General features: G+C 44.6%; 2 protein-coding genes and 2 non-coding genes across 8 annotated transcripts; 1 reads left to right on the forward strand and 3 right to left on the reverse strand.

The window, feature by feature from the left end:
• Positions 1–609: 609 nt before the first annotated feature.
• Positions 610–26,147, reverse strand: LOC115166199 (methyl-CpG-binding domain protein 5). Of its 5 annotated transcripts, none has more exons than XM_029719984.1 (13): positions 26,128–26,147; positions 10,058–10,174; positions 9,287–9,426; positions 8,959–9,061; positions 8,679–8,847; positions 5,922–8,105; positions 4,817–5,751; positions 4,585–4,702; positions 4,011–4,156; positions 3,248–3,907; positions 3,052–3,104; positions 1,081–1,147; positions 610–956 (listed from the first exon to the last, which is right to left on the reverse strand). In XM_029719984.1, exons 3-13 carry the CDS (start codon positions 9,400–9,402, stop codon positions 885–887), a joined length of 4,623 nt encoding a protein of 1,540 aa, XP_029575844.1. In that variant the 5' UTR covers positions 9,403–9,426; positions 10,058–10,174; positions 26,128–26,147; the 3' UTR covers positions 610–884. The 5 variants fall into 5 exon arrangements, with proteins under 5 accessions (XP_029575844.1, XP_029575843.1, XP_029575839.1 ...); XM_029719983.1 differs by lacking the exon at positions 26,128–26,147 and adding an exon at positions 15,096–15,162; XM_029719979.1 differs by lacking the exon at positions 26,128–26,147 and adding an exon at positions 11,029–11,233.
• LOC115166200 (SH3 and cysteine-rich domain-containing protein 3) lies at positions 12,920–18,977 on the forward strand. Its single transcript, XM_029719985.1, has 13 exons — positions 12,920–13,160; positions 13,657–13,715; positions 13,985–14,063; positions 14,494–14,647; positions 14,753–14,850; positions 14,982–15,042; positions 15,136–15,233; positions 15,362–15,425; positions 16,198–16,250; positions 16,381–16,475; positions 16,597–16,648; positions 16,779–16,916; positions 17,290–18,977. The coding sequence occupies exons 2-13, from the start codon at positions 13,699–13,701 to the stop codon at positions 17,386–17,388; spliced, it is 1,008 nt and encodes a 335-aa protein (XP_029575845.1). The 5' UTR covers positions 12,920–13,160; positions 13,657–13,698; the 3' UTR covers positions 17,389–18,977.
• Positions 20,532–20,647, reverse strand: LOC115166493 (U5 spliceosomal RNA). Its single transcript, XR_003870329.1, has one exon. It is a non-coding gene; the product is annotated as a U5 spliceosomal RNA (small nuclear RNA).
• On the reverse strand, positions 25,625–25,740 carry LOC115166492 (U5 spliceosomal RNA). The gene has a single exon (XR_003870328.1). It is a non-coding gene; the product is annotated as a U5 spliceosomal RNA (small nuclear RNA).
• Positions 26,148–26,276: the final 129 nt, after the last annotated feature.

The raw sequence follows: 26,276 nt of genomic DNA on the forward strand, positions 1-26,276 counted from the left end.
GTCATTTTCAGAAGAAAACTGGGGGGGAAAAAAGCATCCTACCCTGAAAGCTTATCTTGAATGTGGGTTGTTAGTAGTGTCAAGTCAAGCCCATTTCACATTATCTTCATGAACTTGAAAATATGGCTTCAGACGATTTAGGCTGGAGAGTTTGCTGGCTAAATCATTGATCCTGCTTTGTGATACACGCCCTGATTGGGAATTATTACTTTGCCATTGCATTGTTTCCACACCTAGGCTATGTGTTGGGTAATCGTGTGTCTGTCTGCAGAGAAGCCTGAGACTGTCTGGCACAGATGCATGGTCTCTCTCTCTCTCTCTGGGTACACATACTGTATGACTACCACAGTGAAAGGGCTCAGCAACAGCAGGCATCTCTAGGCGTTGGTATAAGTTGCCCCACAACTCAGGTCCAGGATTAGATATATTTTGGATCCTCATAAGGATTTGGGGTTAAGTTATCAGATCCTAGATCTGCGGTCAGGGACAACGTCTAGCGTCTCGAAAACACTCTTGAACATACACAAACCACACAATCTCAAAACAGAGAGCAAACGTAGGTCATTCAAGTAGATACTCTTATCCTGACTCACAGTAAACACACTGAGAAACAGTACAGTTGTTTTGTAGACATAAATTCTAACACTTACATCATAACGGATCTCAATCAATAACGCCAAGCAACCACACAGACTTAAGATAGGCGTTCTCCTAAGTGAAAGCACCCACAGAATTATGTTTTTTTTTGTTTTATCTAGATCACTCCTGTTCAAAAAGGTAAGAGGTTGGCATGACGATATAGTAGTGCAGTTGAAAAACAGTGGGGGAGCCAGGAGAATATAAAGCAGTGATAGGGAGTGGTGTTGGCGGTGAGGGGGAAACAGTCACTGTCTCTGGGACCTGGCCCCACGCCGCCTCCTGCCCCGGACCGACCTCTCAGGCTTCAGCAGCACCACCTACAACACAGACACATGTCATCATTACAACTGCACTGCTGCTAGAAACAGGCCGTGGCAACTGAGTTGATATAAAAGGTCCAATTAGGTTAAATGAGAGTTGCGGGAAGGTCTAGTGCTTTACCGTGGGATTAGGTTCCTCTAGGGCTGGAGCGTCCAGATCTCGGAAATCCTCCAGCACATTCTGTAGCCTAAGACACACAAAGAAATTAATATCAATATACACACACACACAGTGTACAAAACATTAAGGACACCTGCTCTTTCCATGACATGGATTGACCAGGTGAAAGCTACAATACAATCCCTTGACGTCACCTGTTAAATCCACATAGACGAAGGGGAGGAGACAGGTTAAAGAAGGATTTTTAAGCCCCGAGACAATTGAGACATGGATTGCGCATGTGCGCCATTCAGAGGGTGAATGGCAAGACAAAATATTTAGGTGCCTTTGAACAGGGTATGGTAGTAGGTGCCAGGCGCAGCGGTTCGTGTCAAAAGCCGCAGCGCTGCTGGGTTTTTCACGCTCGACAGTTTCCCGTGTGTATAAAGAATAGTCCACCACACAAAGAACATACAGTCAACTTGACAACTGTGGGACACATTGGAGTCAACATGGTCCAGCATCCCTGAGAAACGCTTTCGACACCTTGTAGAGTCCATGCCCCGACAAATTGAGGCTGGGGGTTCAAATCAATATTAGGAACAACTTCCTAATATTGAGTTGCACCCCCTTTTGCCCTCAGAACAGCCTCAATTCATCGATGCATGCTCTACAAGGTGTCGAACACACATATAGTGCATACGGAAAGTATTCAGACCCCTTGACTTCATCCACATTTTGTTACATTGCAGCGCTATTCTAAAATGGATTAAATTGTCCCCCCCCCCCCATCACTATACACACACACACACAATACCCCATAATGACAAAGCAAAAACTGTTTTTTTGAAATCTTCAGAACATTTTTTGAAAATCTATTAAAAATAATAAACTGAAATATGACATTTACATAAGTAATCAGACCCTTTGCTCAGTACTTTGCTGAAGCAGCTTTGGCAGCGATTACAGGCTTGAGTCTTCTTGGGTATGATGCTACAAGCCTGGCACAACTGCACTAGGGGACTTTCTCCCATTCTTCACTGCAGATCCTCTCAAGCTCAGGTCTCTCCAAATGTGTTTGATTGGGCTCAAGTCCAGGCTCTGGCTGGGCCACACAAGGACATTCAGAGACTTATCCCTAAGCCACTCCTGCATTATCTTGGCTGTGTGCTTATTGGAAGGTGAACCTTCACCCCAGTCTGAGGACCTGAGTGCTCTGGAGCAGGTTTTCATCAAAGATCTCTCTGTACTTAGTTCCGTCCATCTTTCCCTCAATCCTGACTGGTCTCCCAGTCCCTTAAAAACATCCCCACAGCATGATGCTGCTGCCACCACCATGCTTCACCATAGGGATGTGCCAGGTTTCCTCCAGACGTGATGCGTGGCATTTAGGCCGAAGAGTTCGATCTTATTTTCATCAGACCAGAGAATCTGGTTTCTAATGGACTGAGAGTCCTTTAGGTGGCTTTTGGCAAACTCCAAGCGGGCTGTCATGTGCCTTTTACTGAGGAGTGGCTTCCATCTGGCCACTCTACCAAATCATGTCCAATCAATTGAATTTACAACAGGTGAACAACATTCAAGTTGTAGAAACATCTCAAAGATGACCATCAGGTCAATTTCGAGTCTCATAGCAAAGGGTCTGAATACTTACGTAAATAAGGTATCTGTTTTTAATTTTGAATACATTTGCACAAATTTCTAAAAACCTGTTTTTGCTTTGTCTATCTATGTGTAGATTGATGAGGAAAAAAATATTTAATCCATTTTTGAATAAGGTTGTAATGTAACAAAATGTGGAAAAGGTCAAGGGGTCTGAATACTTCCCGAATGCACTGTATACACACACATACATACATATTTACCGGTATTCAATTTAATTGTTCTAATGAAAAATGGTAGTGTTATAAGTACCATTGAGAAGATAGTCAGAAAAGAATGCCGGTGCTCATCGTTATCAAAGATTAATGTACAGAATCAAAATGAGCTCACGTTTGTTTTCTCTTCCTGCCCCTCCTGGCTCCTACCGTTTGTGCAGTTTGGTTCTGAAAGGGAAAAAGGGCACTGAAGTCAATAAGGCACAAATTCTCTCTGAAATCTTTCACTGCATGTTATGTAATATGCAATATTGTGGAGGAAGGGCATTTTTAGCAATGCAGTGGTAAAACAATACATCCTTATGGCTCACCTTGCCCTGCTCCATGTGCTGCAGACCCACAGTCTCCTCCTTGGGGCAGCTGCCCCCATCTCTGGGGCTCAGGTACACCCCTGCCTGGGGTCTGTCCCCATTCCTATCTGTGACAGCCTGGCCGTACGACTCGGTCTTGGCTTCCTCAAGGTAGATGGGAGGCAGAGGGGGGTTAGTGAGACCCTCTGGGACCCCTGGCTTGCTCTGCAGGGGTGTGGACGAGCCGTCGTTGCTGGGTTTGGGGGTGCCCTGAGCCGGGGAGTGGGCCGCCTCCAAGTTGAGCCGGGACAGTTCCGGGTTCCTCAGGGAGCAGGCCAGGCGAGGGCTCAGGGACAGGGGGGCAGAGGGGGCAGGGTGCTCCCCAGGGTAGGAGGGGGGTAAGGCACAGAGGACTTCCACCCCAGTCTGAGCTGCTTCTTGCTCTTTAGCACTGACCTGGAGGAAAGAGGTGTAGATGGTGTCCATGAAGGAGGCATAGGGGTCCAGAACGCTCCCCGCGGAGCCCTCACCACGCTGGGACACGGGGGTACGGACGGGACAGGGGCTGGGCGCAGCCTCTGGGGTAAGCCGATTGGCTGGAATATCCTCCTGAGGGGCGGGGCTGTCTTTTTCCTGTAAGGAGATTGGCTTTTCTCCCTCCGAGGGCGGTGCCATGTTGAGCTGAAGGAGGAAGAGGAACGGATGATGTGATCAACATCCAATAGTGATATTTAAAAAAAATCACAGGACAAGGCTTGTGACAGGAGCGGAATACAACAAGTACCTGAATGTTGTTGAGGAGGTTGATGGCCCCATCAGGGCCCTGGAGTAGAGGCATGCCCAGGGCAGAGGTCTGTACAGGGGGGAGGAGGAGAGGGCCTGCACCTAGCCCCAGCAGGCTGTGGAGGCTAGTCAGAGCAGACAGGTCTCCTACAGAGACACATGGGTCATCACCAAAACGGTTTCCGAATGATCAATATGTGGGTAATCTACAAGATATAGCTTTGTTGTAGCTGTTCCCCACAGTTGGACATAATTCACTATTCAGAGAGTTACATGTAATAGACAATACTAACTATGATTCAGCATAGCGAGGGCTTGGGACTATGAGGTTCTTTTAACATTTTTTTGTCAAAAATGAGTTAATGACATAGCCTTGTTCTGTTCAATGTTCTCTAACTATATAGTACTCTAAACAGCCCCAAAATAATGCTGTTAAGTTCAAAAGAATACAAGATAAAAATTACTGTTCAAACCGGTGAGGGTTCAGAACTTTTAAAGCCAATTATTTCAGAATCAATAGGCAACAAAACCGCTTGATATTAACAGCAGTGGAAATGAACGGTGCTGTGACTAACCTAGTAGGCTTGGGTTGAGGAGAGTGGGCAGTAACTGGTGGAGGACAGGGTTGTCCTTCCCCTGGACAGACAGGGGGATGAGGGTGTCCACCCCCCCATCAGGGCCTGAAGCTGAGACCTGGATGGAGACGGGACCAAAACAATCAACTGACCTCTCTAATACAGATAGTGCTAACTCTTTCACAAGGGCAAACTACTGAGTATGAGCACTGAGATAAGGGAGGGAGCCTACCTGAGGTGGGGGTTGTTGGGGTGGGGGGAGCTGAGGGGTGGGAGGGAGGTCAGTAGAACCCAGGGCAGCGGTTAGCAGAGTGGGGCTGAGGGAGAGGAAGCCCGGGGGAGGGAGAGGAGCGGGGAGCAGGAGCGACTGCAGGGCCTGGAGGGGCCCCTCGGCTGGCGGCAGCAGGCCCTGGAGGGCCTCAAGGAGCCCAGGGCCGGGGAAGGACGACAGGTCCAGGAGTCCAGAGCCTTTATCCAGAGACAAACCGTCCAACAAGGCTGGGATGTGCTGCTGCTGCAGGGGGAGGTCCAGGCTCAACTGGCCCAGCCCAGACAGGGGCAACATGGCAGCCTGCTGTTGGCCAAGTAGCAGGGAGGCCATAAGGAGAGCCTGGAGGCCCAGTTTCTCCCCTATACCCAGATCACCCTCCTGGCCTGGGGTAAGGGTGGCAGAGGGGGGTAGAAGTGGGTTCAACAGACCCAGGAGATTGAGAGGCAGCTCTCCCTGACCTCCCATTAGAGAGGGGAGTAAGCTAAACGGAAAGTTGTGGTTCAGATGGGCAGTCTGTTGTTGTTTCTGGTGTTGCTCTTGATGCTGTTCATGCTGTAACAGTAGTTGCTGATGTTCCGATTGTTGTTGATGATCGGGCAATTGATGGTGTTGCTGTGAGGTGTTAGAGGTGGGGAGGTGACCCTGCTGACCGCCCAGCCACAGGCCCAGGGGCAGGGAGCCCAGGATGGTGGGGTCCAGGAGGGAGGGCAGGCCGGCTGTGGCAGACAGAAGCTGGAGCAGCTGCTCCTGGCTCATGAAGGGGAAGGCTTCGGCCAAGGGTAAGGAGCCGGAGGAGTCCCCTAGGGAAGGGGTGTTGCAGGGCCCGGGGCTGCAACCTCCTGGGGGTTTGCTCACTGTAGAACTACGATGATCAACACTCTCAGGCTCTTGCACCCCTAGAGAGGATAAAATAGAACCAGGATGAAAGGAGCGAGGGAGATGATTGTTCAAAACGCACAGTGCTCAACAACAACTAACATGAATAAAGTCGAATGAACAATGAATCAATTTTCCTATTGTGTGGATTCCACCTAGTTAGAGACAGATTTTGAAGGCTCATCCTCACCTGCAGTGTTGTTGCCGGTGGTTGTGTCCAGGCCCCCTTCCTCCAGAGGCGTGGTGGAGGAGGCTGCCAGCAGGGCCAGCACGTGGTTACTAAGATCCAGGGGTCTGGGGGAGGTGGTGGTGCTGCTGCAGCTGGTGACGGTGGTGCTATGGTTGGAGGTGGGGGTGCTGTTGGGAGGATGACCCAGGCTGAGACCAGGGCCTAGTGTTGATATGCTCTCAATCTCCACTGATGCACTGACGTCGGGCAAGGCCTGGCACATGGGAGACTGTATGGTGGTGGTGGTGGTGGCGGCATCCATAGGTTGGTTTTGGGCCTGCCGTAGCCCATCAGGGGTGTGTGGGGTGGGCGAGGGGCTACTGCGATGGTGTGCTGACTGAGCGTTGGACAGGGCCGTAGAGGGAGACCGTGTCTGTTTGGGACTGGCCTTCGTATGTGGAGACTGTGCACTAGCGCTACCAAGCCTGGACAATGACTGAGAGGGAGACAGGGGCTGTGACAGGCCTTGCATGGTACAGGGATGAGAGGGGGACTGCATGGGGAATGGTCTAATGTTTAAATGGGAGGGAGAGGGAGACTGCCTGGGGCTCTGCCTCGTGCCTCCTGTACCGTGTCCAGAGCCGGGCTGGGCTCCGGCGGCTTGGGCGTTCTGCATACTGAGCAGGTGAAGCAGAGCGGAGAGAGGCTGGGTGGGAGGATCCGGTTGACCCGCCACGATCGTAGTGAAGTCCAGGGCGCCGTCAGGCTGCTTCTGGGGCCCTGTGAGCGGGCAGGAGCGCCGGACTGAGAGCCTCAGACCCTGGAGGTGGTTCTCCGAGGTGGCAGAGTGGGACGAGCCTGAGGTAGAGGAGGGTTGAGAGTGCAAGTCGGAGAGGTTGAGCACGTCGCCGGGAGTTCTGAGAGCGCTCACCTGGGAGTCCTTCAGCATGCTGAGCACCGTGGGCGAACGGCGCTGCCGCTTCCTATGGGACGTCCGGTCTGTAGGGGAGAGGTGCAGGGGACTCGAGGCTAGGGGCTGAGAGAGGGTGGCGCAGGGGTGGAGAAGCAGGTGGGAGGCTGCAGGGAGGGGCCTAGTGACGGAGGGATGGCTGTTGTTGTGTAAAGTGCTGTTTGTTACCTTTGACTGCCGAGACTCTTTCGAGACCTCCAGAGAGGTGGCCGAGCTAAGGACGCTGGCCGAATTGGGACTGTGGTCGTGGGCCATCTGGCTGGCCAGCTGAGCCTTAGCTGCTGCCGAGAGGAGGCTACTGGCAGGAAACGAGGCTGTGTGTGGTTGCTTCTGGTGGTTCAAGAACTGTCCAAGAGGCGACCCAGAAGGACCAGCACTGATCCCCATGCCTGAGCCTGAGCCGGTGGCAGAAGCAGGTGCCTTTGTGGGCTTCTCACCCTTTTCAAGAGCTAGAGAGAGGATCTGAGGATTGCTTTGGTTGCTCAGTGAGTTCGGGTTAAGGATGTGATTATTAGTGCTAGCGTTGCCTGAGTTCCTGAACTGCTCTAAGATGTCCTCGAGCTTGTATTTGGGGAAATGGAGGTTAGGGGACCCCCCGGGTAGAGGAGAGTGCGGGGAAGAAGAGGATATCCTTCTGGGGGGGTAGCCGCCCAGCACCACCCCTCCCACCCCCTGTTCAGAAAGCGAGGAAGAGGCGGAGGGGTGACGTGAGCGCTGGCGGGGAGAGGGGGAACATGAGGGGGACAGGAGAGACCCAATGATGATACCATGTGGGTGGCTCTGCCCTCCCCTTCCCAGTGTCCCAGGGGAGGAGGGAGGAAGGGGAGAGAGGGGCCCCAAATTAGGAGATCCGGGGGCTTCCGGAGTCTGGGGTGTCCTCTGACCCTGACTGAAGTTCTGAGGCGTGGGGGTGTATGGGGACCTCTGAGGTGCCCCATAGCTGGAGAATTGAGAGGTGGTGGGAGGGAAATGGAGAGGAGGGGGCAGTCTCTTCAGAATCTCAGGAGAGTGGTGAGAGTTAGTGCTAGCGTGTGAGAGGGGTGAGGAACCATTGTAAGAATACACAAGTTGGGTGGAATATTTAGGACTGCCACAAGGGTTGTGGTTGAGATTATTGTTGGGCCTGGACTGGACTAGATGGTGTTTAGAGGGATAAGTGCCACGTTCTTCTTCTTCTTCCCTGTCCACTCTCATCCTCTTTGGATCTCGGTTCTCCATAATGGCACTGGTGACCTCTGCAAACAAAAAAAACCTACATTAGGGCTGGCACAAAAATCATATAGTTGACAACGACGGACAATAACCATGAACAAAACAAAAACACATTGTCATAATGGTCTCAATTCAACTTTATTTTCAAGTAGTTTACCCAAAAGCTGTTGGTTTTTTTTCATTCATTTTTAAGTGTAGAGGGTAAAGTTGGCAGGCCTAATCATTTTACGAGCAGAATGGCATGGTCGGGAGGAGAAGATTATTTTGAATAAGTCCCAAGCAGTCAAAACCATTTGTTTTTAAGACGGGTTTCACAAAAGCTGTGTTGTAATCATTAGGTTTGTCGTAACAAATTTTCAAAGATGCATTATGATACGTTACAAACTAGAAACTAAAACTACTGCGATAATAACTGTGGTCATTGGCATGACAATTAATCGCTACCCAAAATCCCATAATTGCCACAGAACTAGCCAACATGATTAGTTACATCTCTGAGAGCAATTTTTCAAAAGCACCATGAAAACCGGTAATAGCAGTACAATATCCTAAAAGTACTTCTGTTACATTAGATCTAGAATTGTTTTCATATTTACCTGTGTGACAGGAAACATAGGGCAGCTGTGAAGCCTGCATACTGCGACAGAGCGCTGCCATGGCAACCACTTTCCTTCGATGGTTACAGAGCTTTGTCATGTCCTGCTCTGCCTTCCCCACCAGCTGGCTGCGCTGCTGAACTTTGACCCCTAGGCTAAAGTTAAACACCTGCCGAGACAATAAAGGGACATACCTTCAGCAAACCGCAGTCAAAAATCAGTCGTGACCCAACGGAAGTGAGATGGGAGACGCAGAGGGAAAAGTTAGGGTCTACTTTACCTTGTGGATGACCAGCGGACATTCCAGGCCACACTTGCATGTGCCATCGGTCAACAGATAAGACTTAACCTCCTCCAGTGAAGACAGGACCGTGCCACTTGGACTGTGGGAATGGACAGGGATGCAGGAGATTCGTTTTTTAAATAAAAGAGAAGGGAAATCAAATAGGTTTTACAATTCCCTGCTCTAGCCCAGCTTTTGGGAAATGAAGACAACACACACCCAGACTAGTCTGAATATATAATATGGAATAACATAGCATAAGACATAGAATAATAGATTAAGTGTTCATAAAGCAAGTACGATAACTGTTTCTGAACTTGCTTACCTGACATACACCACAAGCCCGTCCTCCACTCTCCTCTGCCAGCCAATGGGGACTTGTATTGCCACAGTTTGGACTCCATCCGTGTCTCCACTGCCACTCTCACTGCCTCCCATCATTTTGTAAAAACCGCCTTGCAGCACCTTTGGGAAAGAAGTGGTGGGAACAAATGTAGTATGAATTAGGGCTGTGACGATCCCAGAATGGCAATATTTCTTCCATGGAAAAAAATTGAAACATGAAGCAGATCAAACTCTTTAGTCATTTATAAACCTCCAACATGACCCATTTATTGCCTTACCTCCTCACGCCATTTACACACACTGTATATAGACTTTTTCCCTATTGTGTTATTGACTGTACGCTTATTTATCCCATGTGTAACTCTGTTGTTGTTGTTTGCGTCGCACTGCTTTGCTTTATCTTGGCCAGGTCGCAGTTGTAAATGAGAACTTGTTCTCAACTATCCTACCTGGTTAAATAATGGTGAAATTCAAAAAATGATGGCTTTTTCCTTAAGATGTTAAACCCTCTTCATGTTTTGTTTCCTTGCCACGGTACTAACGAGTATCACGATACCGGTACTGTCCCAGCCCTAGTGTGAATGCATGAGAGCTTTAATGAACAACTATTACGACAGCTGTACTGAGATTCTGATTTCAAATGTTTCCCCACCAAAAACACAACCAGAGTTCCAACTCATAGAAACCAATATAAAGTCTAACACAGACTTCCTGATGAGTGAGGAAGGATATTATGTTTCCTCCGGTATACCTTGTCATCTTTGAAAAGCCAAAGATAGTATTGGCTATGGTATCCACCGTTTGAAGGCCATGGTGTCAGCGGAGAAGAACAGACTCTGCCAACCTCACACTAGGGCCCACTGTATGTCTGCAATTGAAGATAAAGATATACCTCGTTAGTTAGCCCTTAAATAAACACATGACATGTTGAACAAAAGGAATCTTTCAATTCTGATCGCTACAGTAACCCACACAAACATAGAAGGGAATGCATATTTGGATATGCCTAGTTGTATTTCAATTGAGTCGGTGGCGAATTATCAAATAGCTAGCTGGATGTTGAAATGAGAAGGGGAAACCCAGCATTTGTAACCTGATAATAAATAGCTAAATGCACACTATACTCATCTAATATATTACAGGAGAAAGCGACACGCAAAGTAGCGAAATCACATGCACAACGAAGAAGGTCCCATATCCAACGTTGGGCTAGCCTTATCCCAACTAGCTAGCCAACTAACGTAAACTAGCCAATGTTGCAGTCTGATGTTTCGTGACAGCTTGATAGACACAGTGCGAAATAGCAGCATTTTAATAATGAGAACTTGGAAAATTTGTGTTTTATAACTAGTCATGCATGCTAGCTAGATAACGAACAATTGAGCGAATTGCATTCAACCGTTCTGTCCTAAAACAAGCTCGAAGTTTTTGGAGTCTTCTCCAGTAAGCTCGCGGGAGAACACATAGTTAGCTGGCTTGGTAACGCTAAACTATTTCGGATGTTAACCTTATCTAGACAGCCAATACGATGATCAATCTTTCAATGCAGTCTTTTCGCCACCAATCAAACCTCCGTCTGTCTATTAGATAGCTACATCTGCCCATCGGGTTAAAAACAAAGGGCAATAATGCTTCATTTTACTGCGCCTATGATCTTGGGGCGAAGCTAGCTCGCTAGCATTGACAGACATTTACTTGATTCTGTAGTGTCCCAAGACCCACCGATGTCCGATCGTGTCGTCAAATTATTCAGTTCTTATCTCCAGACACTGTTCGATCAGGTCGGTGTATGTTAAGCAAAAAGTTAGCGTAGCTGATGCACCTTTTAATCCCTATTTCACGGTTTCAATTTTTTTCTTGCAGATTCCGTGCAAAAAAAAATAATGGAGTTTTCTAAGGAGCATGCGCACTTGGGATGCGAGAGACTATTGTACCCACAATGCAATGGGACCTTTGTAGTGGTAGCCAAAGATTGTGTACTATATTGACAAGATAGTCAAGTAACCTCTCTAACAATGGAAATACACGTCCTCAAAGATGGAAGGCAGGCGGGAGGAAGCGACATCGGGTGGAAGCATTCCAGCCAATGAGAGGGCAGATACACGTGTGAACAACAAGCCATGGAGATAGATAGAGCCGGTGTTTGCCAAACTTTTTTGCTTCGTGACCCACCAATGGAGGTGTCTTTTGTGTCCTCACCCACCATATGGGTTGGGCGGTGAAAAAACATACACAGACCATACAATAAGTAAAAAAATACAACCTTGGCAGCAGAGAGAAAATGTTGCCGTTTTAAAGCTATAATTTCCTGCAAATCTACACATTTTGTAACGGAGTTGAAATAAAATGTTGCCGTTTTAAAGCACATTTTTCATTTTTCATTTTTTTGCCATATGGCTAATGCTATGTTCTTATTATAACAACATCAATGGGGGCCTGATTGTCTAGTTTTTGTTTTGATGATTGTAAGTATTTAAAGATTCTAGGCTATTTCTATTTGGTTTTAGTTGTTGAAGTTTACACTGAAAGCGTTTTTACATCCCTAAAATGTTCGTTTTTTTATTACCAAAAATGTAATCCCACGACCCACCTGGACCCCTGCCGCAACCCACAAGTGAGTCCCGACCCACCGTTTGGGAACTACTGAGATAGAGGACTCATCTTTGTATCTGTACTATTATAGTGTCTGAGACAGCATGGGCAGTGCCAATGCCATCTCCATTTAAAGTAGTACATTTTCTTCTTCCTCATTGACTGATTGCTCCAAACTCATAGGAATTCCCACCCAGTTGACTACTTTAAAATGGTGGAAGCCCTCAGTGGCAATGTCCATGCTCAAACAGGTTAGATGCATGATGAGTCCTCTATCTATCTCTAAAACAATAAACACAACTCAATATTAGGTCGTTTTTTCAAAGTATGTCGAAATGCCACGTGCGTCCACTTATATCGGTGCATTGTAACAACCTAAACATTACGAAACGTTTATTTGATCAAATAAGCCACACGTAGCAAATTACCAATTACATTTTTTTGTGGACCAAATTCGACACTCTCGTTGACCACCATAATATAACGGACAGATTTTGGGCGGAGTACAACCTCTTGCTTCGCGCTATCTCTCTGTGGTAGCCGACGCAAAAAATACAATAAACTAGCCAGTTTGTTGTTCAACTGTGCTGGGGCCAAAAATAGGCCTTTGTAAAATCTCATGTTTTCATCTATGGATTAGCTACCTCTGGCTACTCCCATATCAGTCTTCAACAATATGAATACATTTTCTCATTCTATTATTTTGATCCTCTCTTACATAAAAACTACACACTTTTTCTTTCTGTTTTAGAATTTCTTTCCTATTCAATAAGGATTTTAACTGTTAAAGGTTTTATATGGGATAGTGTAAGGTGGTGTTCACCGTGTATTGAAAATGCGAGAAACTACAGCAATTCTGATGATGCCTGCAGTTTGTACAGTAAGCCAACAGTAGGCCGTGTGTCTTGGCCTGCCCTCTCAGCGGGGTCTGATTTCCCCTCGTCATCGGCGCCCTGAAAGTTACCCAGCTGTCTCCCTCACTCACAATGACACCTGCCCTCACAGTCCCTTACCCACGCACCCCTCTGCTCTAACCACTAACCATTGGATCACTGCTAGGAAATGACATGCATAAAGAATAGCTCAAAAGGGAAGTACCAATCAAGAGTTGGAAGGGTTTCGGGGGTCTCCAGTGTGACAGGTTGCTCATCACACACGAAAAGAACATCTCTGAATCCAAACTGGTGAAGAAAGCCTTTGCCATTCATCCACATACCAGATTCAATTTCTTCATTGACTGGACTAGCAACCAGTGGGACCAAGTATGTCTCAATTTCAACTATATTGCATTTCTCTGTTTTTAGTGTGTGGTCTGTTCAGTTTTTTTTCTAACTAGACATCATATATTTAATTGTTCAGTCAGCTTTTAGTTAGATAGCAAATTGTTTAAGTTTTCATTGAGAATTGACTGAAATGTAAAATATTCAAGAAGACTTCTGGTCTTATGTCGTTGTACTTTTCCCCAGAACTTCTCAGCTCATGCCCAAATTTAGCTATGATGAGATTGAGTTACCCTTCCCCAAAATAGTAAAGTGGATGAGTGTATCTTTTTTTTGGGGGGGGGGGGTGTATGTGTATGTCCATGTATGCTTGTGTGTGTGGGTAAATCATCCTGCCCATACCTAGCTGTTCTGTTAATCATTTTAAAACTCCCACAGAGTACACCAAAGTAGTCAAGTGTTCCATTCAAATGGTTCTCAGATTGAAGGTGATATTGAAAGCCAGTGTTTCTGTTCTCTAAACTGTCTTATGTCTCAGGTGCATAGCACTGCAGGACGAGTGTGAGAGCGTGAGAGCACCATGGCCCAATATGACCAGTGAGTCTATTCTCATGTTGCTGAACTCAATACACTCTATATACAGAATTTGGATAGTCCTTTTTAACAGTTACCCCTGGTTCTAAATAACACAATATGGCAAAGCTTTAGGAACTATATTATTCATTGCAATAATCATGTTAAACTTGGTCAAATTTGAAAGCTCAGCCACCATAACAATTCTACTGCAATGTTCACTCTCAAATACATTTCGGATGTCCTTGTTGCTCGACGTTGCTTAATGTTCTCTGTTTGTTTGTCTGCGTTAGACTGGAAGATAAACATTCTGTGGATATCCACGACAACCCCACCACCCCTGACAATATTGTAAAAGAGGAAGACAATACTGTGAGTAGCACGTCAATCTGCCACTGTTGGTAACACCATCCCCCAAACAGATTCAAATAGCAGCCAACTAGGACGCTCATTTGTTTAATATATGTGAGGGTTTCCGGTCCCCTATTTCTATTCTGTAGTTAGGTGACACTATGGGCTAAACCTAGAGCTTTTTTTCTCCCCATTGACCACATACTCGCCAGAAGTAAAATAATATTTAAAATGCTTGTTAAATGAAAAGCTACTTTTACTTTACCGATTTACTTAACTGATGCAAAAACATTTGCACGTTGTAGAGAACGACCATGTGGACTTGTCAATGATAGGAAAGTATTATTTCGACTAGACTGATTCTTACCTATGCAAACAGTCGTCACTAGGGAGAAGGACGGAAAAGCTGTCTACCACTAATAGTATTGAGACACAGCCACTCTCTCTGCAGGTATACTTCGTTTACGAGGAGGAGGTGGAAGTAGAGGAGAAGGAGCCCGAGCCGGAGCCCGTTGTTATATTGGTGAATGACAAACCACACAAGTTCAAAGACCACTACTGCAAGACGCCCAAGTTCTGTGACGTCTGTGCTCGTATGATAGTCCGTAAGTTTAAAACTGACCAGGAGTCGCTCTTGTATTGATTCATGTCACATGGAAAGCTTAATCAAACCGACTAGCTTCTTACTGTACATATTTTCAACCTTGCAGTCAACAACAAGTTTGCTCTAACGTGCAAAAACTGCAAGACCAACATCCACCACTCGTGCCAGTCCTACGTTGAGTATCAGAAGTGCTTTGGCAAAATTGTAAGACGTTTTCTATTCATAATTTAGGCCATGATCTGTATAAAGTCGGATCGTGATCAAGTTCATGTTATGTGTGGTTGCCAGAATCACATCAATTCCTCTACATATTCATATTGCTGTCTGTCCTATAGCCCCCAGGTTTCAGACGAGCATACAGTTCCCCTCTATACAGTAGTGACCAGACAGATGCAGGTAAGACAATAACCATCTCAACAAGCTAAGGGTTCAACTTGTGTTCAACATACTTTGAACTGTGTGTTCCCTCTGCTGCATTCTCCTGTCCAGCCCACTCCAACCGTAACGACCCTGTGTTTGACACCCTGCGGGTTGGGGTTGTCATGGCAAACAAGGAGCGCAAGAAGGGGTCTGAAGACAAGAAGAACGTGAGTGTGGCACACATTAGCCAAAAGAGAAATGAATGACGATAAGTCACGATAACGGTATCATTAACTGACAAACATTTGCATAGGGAATATAAATTGTATCTTAACCATATTTTTCCCCCTCTAAGATGATGATGATGATGATGGAGGAAGAGGAATCACAACAACCCAAAGAAGACGAGCAGGCAGAAGGTATTGAAAGAGGATGAAGGATGTCCATATTGACGCATGTGATAATTCAAGGTGATTTGATATTGGAGCCCATCCAAGGGAATGGTAAACTAACTGAGAGGTTGTTAAGCAGCATTAAATAAAGGTTCAATAAAATAAAAAATAAAAAATGAAGAACACCTTCCTAATATTGAGTCGCACCATCCTGACTCATGTTGATTCCAATGCTTCCCACAGTTGTGTCAAGTTGGATGGATGTCCTTTGGGTGGTGGACCCTTCTTGATTCACACGGGAAACTGTTGAGCGTGAAAAAAATCTAGCAGTGTTGAAGTCTTGCCACAAACCGATGCGCCAGGCACCTACTACCGTACCCCGTTCAAAGGCACTTAAATCTTTTGTCTTGCCCATTCACCCTCTGAATGACACACGCACACAATCCATGTCTCAATTGTCTCAAGGCTTGAAAATCCTTCTTTAACCGGTCTCATTGCCTTCATCTACACTGATTGAAGTAGATTTAACAAGTGACATCCATAAGGGATCACAGCTTTCACCTGGATTTACCTGGTCAGTCTATGTCATGGAAAGAGCAGGTGTTCTTAATGTTTTGTGTATGTATGTCAACCTTTTCTCAGACAAAACAGAGTGGCATACAGTACAGAACAAATCAAAAAATTCTTACACTGAATGTCAAGAAGCTACATAAAATACTTGTAATACTGGGTCTAACGTTGAGGAGTTCACCATTGTTGTATTGACACTCTACAAAGAACTGGTGTGATGTGTTCGTAGGAAAGCCCGAGGGGGATAAGAAGGGGGACAAGGCTGACAAGGCAGATGACAAGGTAAGGGGCTTTAACCGCCTGACATGCCCTGACGTCATGTATACAACTAACCACGTCCACATCAACAATAACACCCTGTTTGGTACATCAATACAATTAGTAGACAAACATCGGTGTATGTTTGCTGCAGAAAAAGAAGGAGATGGGAAACATGGGAAATCAGTCCCATTACTACCTGGCTCTGTACCGCTTCAAGGCCATTGAGAAAGACGACCTTGACTTCCAGTGAGTTTACAAAAATATTTCCTTATATTGTATGAATGCCGTTTTGTGTCCAATATTTCAGTCTCGTGAACGTTTTTAATCCAATTTCATGCAAATAGACAAACCTTTGTTTGTCTTTCAGTCCTGGTGATCGAATCACTATAATTGATGACGCCAATGAAGAATGGTGGAGGGTAAGGGTTCCTGAAAAAATGATCAAGCCAGCTGACAACGATCAAAACTAGCAATGGCTCGACCAACTCTTTGGCTGTACTTTCTAATTTGTTGTCGACGTCGTAAATAAGGCCTATTTCCTATTCTCAGGGGAAGATTGGTGAGAAGACAGGTTACCTCCCCACCAATTACATCATTAGAATAAAAACAGGGGAGAGGGTGTTCAAGGTGACACGGTCCGTCGTGGGAAACAGAGAGATGGGACAGATCACTCTGAAAAAAGACCAGGTAACAAACAGATGTGTCGCTGTTTGTCGGACCTGAGTCAAATACTATCACATACTTGAAAGTACTGTAATTTAGCTGTGCTTTATGTTTCTATGAAAATAACGTGTTGAGTTTTTCCTTTGTACAGGAAACTGATTTCAGCTTTATGATCATGATCAGTATGGATGGGTGTGTGCATGTGGACAGCGACTGTAATGACGGTTGCTACTGTGTGTGTGTGTGTGTGTGTGTGTATGTGTGTGTGTGTGTGTGTGTGTGTGTGTGTGTGTGTGTGTGTGTGTGTGTGTGTGTGTGTGTCTGGTCTTCTGCAACGATTACTGTACCTCTGTGGAGCCACAGCACCTTCCTCCATCCTCTTTGTGTTGTGTTGCAGATCGTGGTGAAGAAGGGAGAGGAGGTGAATGGCTATCTGAAGGTCAGCACCGGCCGCAAGCTGGGCTTCTTCCCCGCTGACCTGCTCCAGGAGATCTGAACCTTACCGGATCGCAACCACAACCATAGGACTTGGGTCACACCGTCACCAGGACCATAATCACACAATTCATCAAACCCAGTTCCAGTGAACACACGTGACCAGGCACCGCATTTTTATACTACCAATCTAGCACCACTATCATTTTCCACCTGTAGGCGCCTAGGTCTGATCTGGTGAGTCTGTAAGCTGTTTGAGGGCTGTAAAGGCTCAGAGAGGGCAAGGTTATTGAGTGTAACCTAATACTGCAGCCTCCCCAGCCTGTTGAACTGGGTCAGCTGGCCATGCAATCCGAGCTGGATGGAGAAATGTGTTAGCTAAGACCGTAAATGTGTGTGGTGGGAATTTAAAACGTTAACATGTTTGTGTCATTTTAACGTGATTTAAAACTGGACAACCTTAAACTAGATCTTCAGCAAGGTTCAAAAGGCAATGGCTGTAACTACTGTAAGCAGCTAGGATTTCTACATCATTTTTGTTATTCATTCAAACAAATGTATATTTTAGAGGCTATTGCTTACTGTCCCTGTAGTAGTTCCTTGTTTTTATATGCAGCTGAAATACTATTTTATTTTCCCCTTGATGTCAATGTTAAAAGGAGCTTGTTAAAGTGCATGCTGTCATTTTTTTTTGCATGGGCCCGTCTTTTATAATCATTGCCAAAACAATGTGCTTTGTATTTGAGGAATTTATATAGAGCAATAGCCTGTGCTGACACACAGACCCACATGCTTTTGCCAGACTAACGTAGGCCTATCATTGATGCAAGATTGTAACATTACAGTACAGCCATTTGTAATTCATGTTCTATTGAAATACCAACAGTGCAGTACCAAGTGCAGGCTTATCCCATGTATTGTCTTTCTTGATATGCATCCTTTCAAAACCTATAGAACTCTGGGATACCGTCATAGTAAACTTGAATGACTGACCATTGTGTAAACATGAAATCAATTCACAAGTAGAAATAATGTACTTTATTTTTTGTAGCAGTATTTTGCATTCACTGATTTGTGTGTGTCTACTATAATTCAGGACTCATATGCCTAACCTAAACTGCTAGGCCTTATCAGTTCAGCTTTTGTCTACAAAATAGTCATAACAGGTACTTATGTCATGTATCTTGATCCAGTGATGGGGACCAGAGCCATATATTTATTCTAAATACATGGCTCTGATGTTGACAACTAGTGATGTGCAGTTCGCAAACGATATTTATTTATGTCGTTATTTTTTAACTACTCTTTTTACCGACTCGAGAGACATTATTTGTTTTTTTGAGTGACTCGTTAATTTTAGTCCTTCATTTCACTTTCTTCCTCTTCTTCTTCCTCTTCCCCCTTTTCTTCTACTTCTGCAGTATCATGTCATTCACACATTTTGTTTGTGAATGCCGCTACCTACCTAAATTTGCACCAACAACTAACCCTACACTTATTTGTATAACACTCTATTTTTTATCATAAAAAATGCATGTAAAAACTGTCCAATTATGGAGAATATCCTAGCTCCATATATGAAATTAAGGAAATGCGTATATGGAGCATGTCTACTCCTTATATCTAATAAAATGTCAGATATACACGCTCCTTTGTGCCATGCCCTCCTTCACACTTCTTACATCTCCAAATCTCCTTCCTACACACTGCTGCAATATGACCATAAGCTTGGCATCTGAAACACCTTAGTGGGTTCGGCACAAAAGCTCTCACTGGATAACTGACATATCATAACATGACTTTATCAGGTAAAGATTCTGCTTAAAGGACAGACACTGTCTTCTCAGTTTCACCACGCTCACCACCGTGTCTGCGTCGCACCAAACGGTTGGCGTCACAGACGCAGGGAACTTTCCATTTCAGTTGCTCCACCTCAACACTTTACTGAGGTGTCGTTATCACTCCTTTCAAAGGCACCCTGCTCTGGAGAGCAAAGCAAGTCACAGGTCTTGTCACTAGTCATGTGACATGAAGTGCCCGCTCCCTCTGGACTGAAGAAACACAGAAAATCCTCACAAGTCCACTTCGAGCTACCTTCCCCAATTTAACAGTACCCAAATTATTTCCTACCCAGCCTGAGACTGCATATAGATCAGCTAAAAGGCAGGGATTCACTTTCTTCAAAAATTTCGATCCCACTGTGCCCGAATCATCCTTTGCATGACCATCAGGGCGAAGGTTGGACAGAGGTCTTCACCACACCTGCCACAGCAGGTAGGTAATTCATCCTCAGGTTAAATGTCTGAGCCATCAAAGCTAGCAGAATACGGTTTGTACTTGATGCCATTCTTCCTCAACACACTTCTTCCCTCTACACTCAGCTCTTCTCCTTCTTCCTCGCTGTCCATAACCACATCTATCTGTTCACCACGCTCTTGCCATGCCTTCAACAGCTGTATTGCTTGCAGAGCACGCACTGATGGCGTTTCTCCAACATAAACTTCAGTTCCTTAGCCCAATTTACAAGTCTGGCTATGTCTTGCCTCTCCGTGCTTCTCTTCTATTGTTACAACTGAAACCCGATTGGATTAGTTTCATTTGAAACTGAATGTTGAAATGGCATGTGACAATCTGCCAACAAAGTCACAGGAACTCCAATAGGCTATACAATAAAACCTTTGATGCATATGGTTCACATACACTATACATATACAAAAGTATGTGGACAACCCTTCAAATTAGTGGATTTGGCTATTTATACTATACCCTTAGCAGCCACAGTTAAACCTCGTTTCAAATGTATAAAAAAACATCTTATTTGTATGCCTATCAATCAACAAATCTACATAGTTTAAAGCACACATTTACAAGTCTCAGTCACAAATGACAGCTCCAATAAGCCCTATGTGGTAAACGACATATGAACAGGAGGCTCGTAAAATCATGACACTTTCGAGTTCTCAGTTCATCGTTCGCCGGTAGGGGTCCTGAATGCTCTGGGCATTGCTGACTAAAGTGAACGAAATGAGTCGAAATATTTGTATTTTGAACAAACGAACAGAAAAGATCAAAGTACAAATAGTCCAACTTCCCGTCACTAGTCACAACTTGATTTAGCAGACTACCTGTACCTCTCTATAGCAAAGCAATACATACACTACCTTCTCACTATACTACCTCAATATTTATTTCACAAGAGTAGGAAGCCCAGCCATGAGGCCGGGCATCAAAAAATTAGTTGATACTCATAATGTTCCTCCCCACGGAAATCTTTAGTAAAAGGCGAAAGATTTATGCGATCTGAAGAGAAACCAGAGTGTACTGCAGACTGAAGAAACCGGCTCTCAACACATTCAATTCATTACAAGTCCCGGTGACGTTTTATATAGCAATATCACCCAAACTGTAAAGTCGGCAAATCACCAGTTTTATTACATTGAAATGAAAAGAATACCACATTCGTAGTGGAAATATTTTGCAGTATTATTATTATATTTAAACATTTAGTAGCCTATAATTCCACACGAAATGCATGCTGGGGATTATTACAACCACTTCCTATTTCAGCCACACCCATTGCTGACAGGTGTATAAAATTGAGCACACAGCCATGTAATCTCCATTGACAAACAATGGCAGTAGAGTGGCCTTACTGAAGAGCTAAGTGACTTTCAACTTGGCATCGTCATAGGATGCCACCTTTCCAACAAGTCAATTCATCAAATTTCTGCCCTGCTAGAGCTGCCCCAGTCAACTGTCAGTGCTGTTATTGTGAAGTGGAAACATCTAGTGGTAACAACAGGTCAGCCACGAAGCGGTAGGCCACACAATCTCACAGAACGGGACCGCCGAGTGCTGAAGCGCATAGCTCGTAACAATTGTCTGTCCTCGGTTGCAACACTCACTTCCGTGTTCCAAACTGCCTCTGGAAGCAACGTCAGTGCAAGAACTGTTCATCATGAGCTTCATGAAATGGGTTTCCATGACCGAGCAGCAGCACAGAAGCCTAAGATCACCATGCACAATGCCAACTTGACTGGCCTTCACAGAGCCCTGACCTCAACCCCATCAAACACCTTTGGGATGAAATGCAACACAGACTGCAGGTCAGGCCTAATCGCCCAACCTCACTAATGCTCTTGTGGCTGAATGGAAGAAAGTCCCTGCAGTAATGTTCAATATCTAGTGGAAAGCCTTCCCAGAAGAGAGGAGGCTGTTATAGCAGCAAAGGGTGGACCAACTCCATATTAATGGCCATAATTTTGGAATGAGATGTTCCACAAGCAGTTGTCCACATACATTTGGTCATGTAGTGTACAGTGCATTCGGAAAGTATTCAGACCCCTTGACTTTTTCCAAATTTTTGTTACGTTACAGCCTTATTCTAACATTGATTAAATAGATTTTTTCCTCATTAATCTCCACACAGTACCCAATAATGACAAAGGAAAAACTGGATTTTATACATTTTTGCTATGACACTTGAAATTGAGCTCAGGTGCATCCTGTTTCCATTGATCATCCTTGAGATGTTTCTACAACTTGAATGGAGTCCACCTGTGGTAAATTATATTGATTGGACATGATTTGAAAAGGCACGCAGTTGTCTATATAAGATCTCACAGTAGACAGTGCATGTCAGAGCAAAAACCAAGCCATGAGGTCGAAGGAATTGTCCGTAGAGCTCAGACAGAATTGTGTTGAGGCACAGATCTGGGTAAGGGTACCAAATCGGGGGAGAAGGGACTTGGTCAGGGAGATGACCAGGAACCCAATGGTCACTCTGACAAAGCTCCAGAGTTCCTCTGTGGAGATGGGAGAGCCTTCCAGAAAACAACCATCTCTACAGGACTCCACCAATCAGGCCTTTATGGAAGAGTGGCTAGACGGAAGCCACTCCTCAGTAAAAGGCACATGACAGCCCGCTTGGAGTTTGCCAAAAGGCACCTGAAGGACACTCAGACCATGAGAAACAAGATCCTCTGGTCTGATGAAACCAAGATGGAAATCTTTGGCCTCAATGCCAAGCGTCAAGTCTGGAGGAAACCTAGCACCATCCCTATGGTGAAGCATGGTGGTGGCAGCATCATGCTGTGGGGATGTTTTTCAGCGGCAGGGAGTGGGAGACTAGTCAGGATCAAAGGAAAGATGAACAGAGAAAAGTAGAGAGATCCTTGTTGAAAACCAGAGCGTTCAGGACTTCAGACTGGACAACAGGACAAGCACACAGCTAAGACAATGCAGGAGTGGCTTCAGGACAAGTCTCTGTATGTCCTTGAGTGGCCCAGCCAGAACCCGGACTTGAACCCCATCGAACACTGGAGAGACCTGAAAATAGCTCTGCAGCAACGCTCCCCATCAAACCTGACAGAGCTTGAGAGGATCTGCAAAGAAGAATGGGAGAAACTCCCCGAATACAGGTGTGCCGAGCTTGTAGCGTCATACCCAAGAAGACGAGGCTGTAATCGCTACCAAAGGTTCTTCAACAAAGTACTGAATAAAGGGTCTGAATACTTATGTAAATGTGATATTTCCGGTTTTTTTTTATTTGTATAAATTTGCAAAAATTTCAAAAAACTGTTCTTGCTTTGTCATTATGGGGTATTGTGTGTAGATTGTTGAGGGAAAAATTATTTGATCAATTTTAGAATAACGCTGCATTGAAACAAAACTTTGAAAAAGTCAAGGGTCTGAATACTTTCCCGAATGCACTGTAAATTTGTACTCCTTGTCCTAAATTAAAATGTTGAATAAGTAAATAGACTCTCAATATCTGCTGTAGTGCTGTCGATAGTGTTTTCCCAATTGATTCTTGTTTGTTTACTCTTCTTCTTAGAAATATAACTATGGACTGGCTATACGTTGTTATGTTGCTGTGTCAATCATGGATAACAATGATGTAATTTTATCTCACACTGGAAGAAACATAATGCATGAATCATTTCAAAATCCTAAATGAGATTCCATTGATATCAGTGTGTTAAAAACAACACTGTTGGTTTGACCTGCAGGCTGCAATGAGTCCTATGGTGATGGGTCGGCCCTTTTTGAACGGATATTTTTGGTGAACATGCTGCCACTACTGCTTTCTGAGCTCAAGATAACGTTTTTCTGCAGATAAGACATAAAGTAATTATCTAAAGAGGGTGAATCTTCACTGCAGAAACAAGAGAGAGCGCCTCAATCAGGTCCAGGCAGATTTATTTTCTTCATTCTTTTGCAGGCCATCAAATAATTTGGCCAGGTAAACATTTATTTGAACGTGCATTTTACTATCAGACATAATGGTAGCCTAATTTTTGGGCATAACATTGGATATTTGACATTTTGTTCATTGGTCTAGGTCGATTTCGAAGCATTATGAACGAAGAGCCATTTGGGAGCCAATGGTCTGACTCTTTTACGTGAACGGAGCCAAATGAGCCGTCTCACAGAAAATACTCCGAATGCCCATCACTAGAGCCATACAGCAGGATTAATACACGCTCCTCAGGGTCAGCGGCTCCAGAGACGTGCTCCGACCACTATCTATGTCTTGAGCAAAGAGAAGAAAAATACATGTTTATAACTGATAATTGATCGCATGGAGCAAGAATGACTGCAATTAATTGATCATTGAATGTGATGGACACAGCTTTGTAGAACCAAAACATACACAGCCTCTGCTCCAAAAATGCATCAATCTCACCGCAGTCAAGCAATGCATTTCATTCAAAATCTATACCCTCTATACCCCTGTATTGCTTGCAGAGCACGCACTGATGGCGTTTCTCCAACATAAACTTCAGTTCCTTAGCCCAATTTAAAAGTCTGGCTATGTCTTGCCTCTCCGTGCTTCTCTTCTATTGTTACAACTGAAACCCGATTGGATTAGTTTCATTTGAACCTGAATGTTCAAATGGCATGTGACAATCTGCCAACAAAGTCACAGGAACTCCAATAGGCTATACAATAAAACCTTTGATGCATATCACAGTGTATCACATATCACAGTCATCACAGTGCCATCCGTTTTGTCACCAAGCCCCATATACTACCCACCACTGCGACCTGTACGCTCTCGTTGGCTGGCCCCCGCTTCATACTCGTCGCCAAACCCACTGGCTCCAGGTCATCTACAAGACCCTGCTAGGTAAAGTCCCCCCTTATCTCTGCTCGCTGGTCACCATAGCAGCACCCACCTGTAGCACGCACTCCAGCAGGTATCTCTCTGGTCACCCCCAAAGCCAATTCCTCCTTCGGCCGCCTCTCCTTCCAGTTCTCTGCTGCCAATGACTGGAACGAACTACAAAAATCTCTAAAACTGGAAACACTTATCTCACTCACTAGCTTTAAGCACCAGCTGTCAGAGAAGCTCACAGATTACTGCACCTGTAGATAGCCCATATATAATTTAGCCCAAACAACTACCTCTTCCCCTAATGTATTTATTCATTTTGCTCCTTTGCACCCCATTATTTCTATTTCTACTTTGCACTTTCTTCCACTGCAAATCTACCATTCCAGTGTTTTACTTGCTATATTGTATTTACCTCGCCACCATGGACTTTTTTGCCTTTGCCTCCCTTATCTCACCTCATTTGCTCACTTTGTATATAGACTTATTTTTCTACTGTATTATTGACTGTATGTTTGTTTTACTCCATGTGTAACTCTGTGTTGTTGTATGTGTGAAACTGCTTTGCTTTATCTTGGCCAGGTTGCAATTGTAAATGAGAACTTGTTCTCAACTTGCCTACCTGGTTAAATAAAGGTGAAATAAATAAAAATAAAATATATATATTGTTGACATACACTATACATATACAAACGTATGTGGACAACCCTTCAAATTAGTGGATTTGGCTATTTATACTATACCCTTAGCAGCCACAGTTAAACCTCGTTTGAAATGTATCAAGAAATAATCTTATTTGCATGTTTATCAATCAATAAATCTATATTGTTTAAAGCACACGTTTACAAGTCTCAGTCACAAATGACAGCGCCAATAAGCCCTCTATGGTAAATGACGTGAACAGGAGGCTCGTAAAATCATGACTCTTTCGAGTTCTCAGTTCATCGTTCGCCGGTAGGGGTCCTGAATGCTCTGGGCATTGCTGACTAAAGTGAACGAAATGAGTCGAAATATTTGTATTTTGAACAAACGAACAGAAAAGATCAAAGTACAAATAGTCCAACTTCCCGTCACTAGTCACAACTTGATTTAGCAGACTACCTGTACCTCTCTATGTCAAAGCCTAACATACACTACCTTCTCACCATACTACCTCAATATTGATTTCACAAGAGTAGGAAGCCCAGCCGTGAGGCCGGGCATCAAAAAATTGGTTGATACTCATAATGTTCCTCCCCACGGAAATCTTTAGTAAAAGGCGAAAGATTTATGCGATCTGAAGAGAAACCAGAGTGTACTGCAGACTGAAGGAACCGGCTCTCAACACATTCAATTCCTTACAAGTCCCGGTAACGTTTTATATAGCAATATCACCCAAAATGTAAAGTTGGTAAATCACCAGTTTTTAGTACATTGAAATGACAATAATCCGACATTCGTAGTGGAAACATTTTGCTGTGTTATTATTATATTTATATATTTAGTAGCCTATAATTCTACACGAAATGCATGCTGGGGATTATTACAACCACTTCCTAATTTCTCAATCTATATATCGAGGTAGAGTGCCATATGCCATACTCCACTACTTTTATTTAATCGAATTATACCTGGGGAATAATGTTATAGCTATTAGTAAAAAGCATAGTCAAAAAGGAAAATAAATCAATTGAAATGCCTTACGTCTGTATTTCACTGATCCACCGTGCAACACACTCACACGCATGCGTAGTACAGCTAACATCCCTGCCACATCCCCATAGTGCAGTCCTCAAACAAAGCCTACGTTTTCTAAACTCTGTGTAGACATCTTCATTAGGTCTGGACTCTAA

Source organism: Salmo trutta, chromosome 28, assembly GCF_901001165.1.
Source record: "Salmo trutta chromosome 28, fSalTru1.1, whole genome shotgun sequence".
NCBI classification, from domain to species: Eukaryota; Metazoa; Chordata; class Actinopteri; order Salmoniformes; family Salmonidae; genus Salmo; species Salmo trutta.